Source organism: Dipodomys spectabilis, unplaced genomic scaffold, assembly GCF_019054845.1.
Source record: "Dipodomys spectabilis isolate Male_0828 unplaced genomic scaffold, ASM1905484v1 ptg000098l, whole genome shotgun sequence".
NCBI lineage: Eukaryota > Metazoa > Chordata > Mammalia > Rodentia > Heteromyidae > Dipodomys > Dipodomys spectabilis.
In genome coordinates this window covers 9,063,376-9,070,214 of record NW_024870775.1, presented here as the reverse complement: position 1 = coordinate 9,070,214, position 6,839 = coordinate 9,063,376, and the positions used below count along the sequence as shown (strand labels likewise).

General features: G+C 48.5%; 1 protein-coding gene across 1 annotated transcript in view; it reads right to left on the bottom strand.

The window, feature by feature from the left end:
- Positions 1–916: 916 nt before the first annotated feature.
- The window catches only part of LOC122113681 (olfactory receptor 10AC1-like), a 40,099-nt gene continuing 34,176 nt past the window's right edge, over positions 917–6,839 (bottom strand). Inside the window, exon 2 of the mRNA XM_042686744.1 lies at positions 917–1,893. Within this exon, the coding sequence (XP_042542678.1) occupies positions 917–1,893 (977 nt within the window). The remainder of the gene's footprint in view (positions 1,894–6,839) is intronic.

Below are 6,839 nucleotides of genomic sequence, written 5' to 3'. Positions count from 1 at the left end.
AACAAGGTGAGGAGCCGGGCGCTGGTGGCTCACGCCTGTAATCCTAGCTACTCAGGAGGCTGAGATCTGAGGATCACGGTTCAAAGCCAGCCCGGGCAGGAGAGGCCGTGAGACTCCTATCTCCAATAAACCACCAGAAAACCGGAAGTGGCGCTGTAGCTCAAGTGGTAGAGCGCTCGCCTTGAGCTGAAGAGCTGAGGGACAGCGCCCAGGCCCAGAGTTCAAGCCCCATGACCGACAAAAAAAAAACAAACAAGGTGAGGATGGTGGGACACACCTATGGTCCCAGCTTCTTAAGTAGATCTCTGTTCAAAGCCAGCTGGGGCAGAGTTCTTATGAGACCTTAAGCTGGAAAATAAACTCAGAGCAAAAGCTCTGGGGGGTTTGGGGCCTGGATTAAGTGGTAGAGTGCTTGCCTAGCAGGCATGAGGCCCTGAGTTCAGTGTTCAGTACTACATGAAGGAAGAACTGGGGAGGGGAAACGGAAAGAAGAAAGAGAGGGAGGGAGAGGGAAAGGGGGGGTAGAGAATGAGGAAGAGAATGAAGGAGGGGGAGAAAGGGGAGGAAAGAAGGCAGGAAAAAAGAAAGAAAAGAGAGAAAGAGGAGGTAGGAAGAAAAATAAAGAGAGGGAGGAAGAAGGAAAGAAGGGAGGAAGGGAAAAGGAAGGGAGGAAAGGAAAGAAGGGAAGAAGGAAGAAAGGGAGGTAGGGAAGAAAGAAAGAAGAAAGGAAAGAAGGAAGGAAGGAAGGGACTATCTACTCGGAGTATCTATAGAAGCTGGGCAGGGCTGGAGTCTGATTTCGAGGTGTGTGTGCCACAGTCAATTTACCTCCTGCAGGTTTGGGGAGCCCTGGATGGCTTCGCAACATCCATCTGAAGGGGGCAACTTCATGGCGTCCATTGCCTGGCAACCCAAGTTAGGTGAGATCTGTGTCTTGGCCCATCCTATGGCCAACTACCCGTTGCAGGGCGCCCTGAATGTCCCGATTGCGAAGCGTGTAGATGGCTGGGTAGAGCAGTGGTGTGAGGTTGATGTAGATGAGCGACACCAATTTGTCCTCCTCCAAGGAGCGGCTCCTTAGGGGTCTGGCATACATGGCCGTGGCGCAGCCGTAGTGGAGGACGGCCACGGTAAGGTGGGACGCTACTGTGTTGAAGGCTTTGCGGCGTCCAGCTGTGTCCCCTACTCCCAGGATCACCACCAGCACTCTGGTATAGGACATCAGGATGAGGATGAGCGGGAGCACCAGCAGCAGCAGGCAGGCGGCCAGGAGCACGTGCTCTTGCAGCTCTCGGTTCCCACAGGCCAGCACCAGCACCGCGGGGAGGTCACAGAAGACATGGTTGACAAGACCACCTCGGCAGAAGGGCAGCCGGAATATGGCAGTGGTGAGACCTAAGGCTAACACAGAGCCACCCACGCAGCAGGAGGCCAGGAGGCCCCAGCAGAGTCCTGTGGTCATGAGCTGGGGATAATAGAGTGGGTGGCAGATGGCCAGGTAGCGGTCCAAGGCCATGGCTGCCAGCAATAGGCACTCAGAACCTCCCAGAGCTACAAAAAGGCCCATCTGGGCAGCGCAAGTGGAGGGAGACACGGCCTGGCCTCCTGGAGGCAGGAGGAAGCCAGCCAGCATTCGTGGGGTGAGGACCAGGGTGTAAGCCACCTCCACTGTGGACAGTGCGGCCAGGAAGAAGTACATGGGTGTGTGGAGGCTGGGCTCTGCCAGGGCTAGGCCCAGGATGAGCAGGTTCCCTGCCAGGGTGGCCAGGTAGAGTGGCAGCAGGAGGGCAAAGAGCAGCAAACGAAGGCCCTGTGGCCACCCAGAGAAGCCCAAGATAACAAACTCCTGTGGGGATGTCCAGTTAGACTCAGGCCAGTAGCTTGTGTTGGGGCCTAGAAGAGAGGCAACACGGTATTACCGCCCCCCCCCCCCCACCTTGGGGCCCTAGAACATGACATCAGCCATCTGAAGTCTTTGTCTGGCTTTCTACATGCTTATCTATGCACCGCCGCCCCCTCCCCTCCAGGGGCTTGGAGTCCCTTCAGGAGAAAGTTCCAAAGTCTTCTAGGAATTGACTCGCTACCACTATCTACCCTTCCTGCTGGTCATGTGTGCTTCTAGGAACTCCATTCTGCTTCAGACCTGGGTTCTTCAGTATCCCTGGGTTTTCTTCTTTTCTTTTTTTGTGTGTGTCAGTTTTGGGGCTTGAACTCTGGGCCTAGGCACTGTCCCTGAACTCTTCAGCTCAAGGTGAGTGCTCTGCCACTTGAGCCACAGTGCCACTTCCCGTTTTCTCCTGGTTAATTGGAGATAAGAGTCTCACAGATTTTCCTGCCTGGGCTGGCTTTGAAATGTGATCCTCAGATCTCAGCCTCCTGGGTAGCTAGGATTATAAGCGTGAGCTACCAGTACCTGGCTGGTTTTTCTTCTTGAGCTTTCTTTTTTCTTTTATTTTTGGTACTGGGATTTGAACTCAGGGCCTCACTCTACCAGCTGAACTATGCCCTCAGCCCGAGTTGTTTCAGTTATTATTATTTTTTGTTAGATAGACTTTCATGTTTTTTGCTTGGAAAGTGATCCTCCTATTTACACATCCTGTGTAGCTGGGATGACAGGCACATGCTACCCTGCACAGCTTTTATTGGTTGGGATGGGGGTGGTCTCAACAACTTTCTGCCTGAGCTAGCCTTAAAACACAATCCTCACAATTTCTACCTCTTGAGTAGCTGGGGTTACAAGTATACGCCTCTATACTTGACCTGCTTCTATCCTTTTTCAGTCCCCCACGATCCATACCCAAGGAGGCAGGCATCCTCTTTCCAACTCTTCGCTCTGAGGACCAGGGACCTTCCTAGGGTGGGAAGATAGCTGGAGAGGTTCAGGTTTCTTCTCGATGACTGCCACATAGAGTCAGCAGGTTCTTAGAGAGAGCGCTGGGCATTCCTGCAGATAAAATCATGAAGATGAAGTGGCACATATAGAATAGAGCAAGACTCTTCTGTTCACAAAAGTCTGCCCGCCTCCCTCTGCCCCTGTTGTCCCTTCAGGAAGACACACACACTTCTCAGCTCTGTGCAAATAGATCAGTCTCCCTCCTCACCTTCCCTAGGCTGCTTTGTTTAATCGATCTTTGATATTTTGTTCTCTTTCGTTCTCCCCACCCCACTCTCTTTTGGTGCCAGTACTGGGGTTTGAACTCAGGGTCAGGATGCTCTCTTTTAGTTTTCTTTTTCTTTTGCTAAAGGATGATGTTCTACCACTTGAGCCACACCTCCAGCCCTTTTTGCTGGTTAATTGGAGATGAGACTCTCTTGGACTTGTCTGTCTGGGCTTCAAATTGAGATCCTCAGATCTCAGCTTCCTGAGTAGTTAGGTGTGTAGGTATAAACCCCAGCCCTCTGCTTCTTACTCAGTCTCTTTCTAATCATTTTTCTTTTTGTGAGAAGGTGTTTCATTTAAAAAAAAAAAAAAAAGAAAGAAGAAGAAGAAGAAGAAAGAAATAACCAACCCTTGGGATTGGAGGAGTGGCTCAGGTCATAGAGTGCCAGCCAATGAGCAAAAGCAAGTGTCAGATACTGAATTTGAGTACCCATCTTGGAGGAAAAAAGAGAGAGAGAAGGGGTTATACTCTGTAGCAAGGCTGGCCTTGAGTTTACAATCCTCTGGCTTCAGCCTCCCAAGGGATGGAATTATAGGCATTTATAGTTTTTTTTTTTTGTCAGTCGTGGGGCTTGAACTCTGGGCCTGGGCGTTGTCCCTCAGCTCTTCAACTCAAGGTGAGCGCTCTACCACTTGAGCTACAGTGCCACTGAAATTATAGGCATTTATAACCATATTTGACTCTTCTGTTTTTCAAGCCACCAACTACATTGACCTTTTTTCCCAAGGACAGCTTTTCACAAAACTATTTCCTGTTGGCTATCAAGATTAGTCCACATTGTTCAGCATCCGAATTGGGGTCCTTCAAAGTTTTCTTTCATTCCATTCTCCTCTTTTGCTATTATAGGCAGAACTAATATGTTATCTATAGTGTATTTCCAAAAGAATAAAATCAGGGCTTGGGTGGCAACACATGCCTGTATTCCCAGCTGTTTAGGAGGCAGAAGCAGTTCAACCATAGTCCAAGTCAGTCCAAATCAAGTTAACACAAGATCCTATCTGAAAAACAAAACTAAAAGCAAAAAGGGCTGAAGGAGTGGCTCAAGTGGTAGAGTGCCTGCCTACTGAGTTCAAACTACAGTCCTACCAAAATAGAAATGAAATCATGGTGAAGAGACATACTACCATGTTCATTACAGTACTGTTTATAAGAGCCAATGAATGGAAACAACCTTAAGTGTCCATCAACTGATGAGTGGATAAAGGCAATGTGATCTGTGTATGCAGTGGAACACTATATAGCCATAAAAAAGGATGAGCTCGTGTGTGTGGGGGAAGGATAGTGGGAGAACAACAAAGGAGGGGGTAACAATGCTCAACAAGATGTACTCATTACTTATGTGACTGTAACCCCTCTGTACAACATCTTTACAATAAAATTTTTAAACAAAAATGAGCTCCAGTCATTTGTGACAACATGGATATAACCAAAGAACATTATAAGTGAAGAAGCCAGGCTCAGAAAGCCAAGTACCTAGCCGGGCGCCCATGGCTCACGCCTGTAATCCTAGCTACTCAGGAGGCTGAGATCTGAGGATCGTGGTTCAAAGCCAGCCCAGGCAGGAAAGTCCGTGAGACTCTTATCTCCAATAAACTGCTAGAAAACCAGAAGTGGTGCTGTGGCTCAAGTAGTAGAGTGCTCACCTTGAGCTGAAGAGCACAAAGACAGCGCCCAAGCCGAGTTCAAGCCCCACGACTGACAAAAATAATAATAATAATAATAAAATAAAATAAAGACAAATACCTTTGGCTTCCTCAATGTACCACAACCCCACTGGGAATGAGGGATGCTCTTTTCTTTCTTTTTTAAAAATATCATCATCATCATCATTATTATCTTTAAGTAGTTGGGATGCCCTTTTCCTAGGCACCTTATCTTTGCACATGCTGTTCCTGTTTCCTGGAATTCTCTGCAGTCACCACATTATCTACCTGGAAACATTCTCTTCATTCTCTCCAATGTGGTGCTCTGATTACCACTTCCTGTGTAAAGAATCCTGTCCCCCCAGGCAGGCGTGGTGTCACCTTCTGATTCCACAGTTTTACCGTAAGGCCACGAAACTCAGTCTCCTGGAATCAAAGATATTTGTCTTCATTGTTTGCAAACCACCTTGAGCTTCCAAATTAGGCACTCTACTGCTGAACCACACCTCCAGCCCCTTTTAAAGTTGTCTTTTTCTTTTTGCATTGGATCTTACGTTTTAATCCTTGGACAAGCCTCAGATTTTGATCCTCCTTCCTCTGCCTCTTGGTACCTGGGAACATAGGTATGTGCCATTACACTCAGCTTGAAAAGTCCCCTGCTCCACCCTTTCATTTTTGGTAGGACTGGTATTGAACTCAGGACATTGAACTTTCTAGGCATATATGTGCTTTACCTCTTGAATTATGCCTCCAGCTCTTTTTCACATTGGTTATTTTCAAAGTAGTCTCACTTTATACACCAGCTTGCCTGGGCTTTGATCTTTCTCTGGTTCAAGGACAAAAACATAGCACCCTATCCAAGAAAAGAATTAAAACCAAAAAGGGCTAGGGGCGTGGTTCAGCACTAGAGTGCCTGTCCAGGAAGCTCAAAGTCCTGGGCTTGAGCCTCAGTACTGAGGGAAAGAAAGTAGGGAGGGAGGGAAAAAGGAAGGAAGAAAGGAAGGAAGGAAGGAAGGAAGGGAGGGAGGAAGGGAGGGAGGGAAGGAGGGAAGGAGGGAGGGAGGGCAAGGAGGGAAGGCAAGGAGGGAAGGAGGGAAGGTGAGAAGGGAAGGAAGGAGGGGAGGAAAGAGAGGAAGAGGTATGGGAGGGAGGGAGGAAGGGAGCCAGCCTCACCTGGCGAGGTTGGGTCATTGCCTCCATCAAAGTATTTCACCTGCCATCCAGCCCATGAGACCCTCAGAGCAGGTTTAGGGGAGATCCTACCCCCACCAGGACCATTTCCCGATGTTTGGCTATGGTTCCTCTCCTCCCAGGAAGCTTGCAGCACATGAAGGTCCTTGTGTAGAGTTTGAACATCAGCCCCTGCACTGAGAACCTTCAGCATCCACTAAGAGAGAACTGCATCTACATGCTCCATCTCTTGAGGAAGGAGAGAGGAGCAGATAGGCTGTGTGTCTTCCAGGTCTGCTCTTCTGTGGCATGACCAGAATTGAAGTTTCCAAACCAGGCACTGGTGGATCATGTCTGTAATCTAAGGATCATGGTTCAAGGGCAGTAATGGCAGATAAGTCTTCAAGACTGTTTCCAATTAACCAGCAAAATGCCAGACTGTAGGCATGGCTCAAGTGGTAGAACATCAGCTGTGAGAGAAAATGCCTAGTGGTAGTGTGAGGACTATTACTCTTTACTCAAACCCCAGTAACAACACACACACACACACACACACACACACACACCACACACACACACACACACACACACATACACACAAACTATCCACTGTTTCTTAAAATAAATAAAAGATAACTGGGTGCTTGTAGCTCATGCCTGTAATCCTAGATACTCAGGAGGCTGATACTTGAGGACCAAGGTTCAAAGCTAGCCTAGGTATGAGTCCATGAGATTCTTTTGTTGTTGTTGGTTGTGGGGCTTGAACTCTGGGGCTGGGCGCTGTCCCTCAGCACTTTAGCTCAAGGCTAGGGCTCTACCACTTGAGCCACAACACCACTTTCAGTTTTGTGAGTGGTTTATTGGA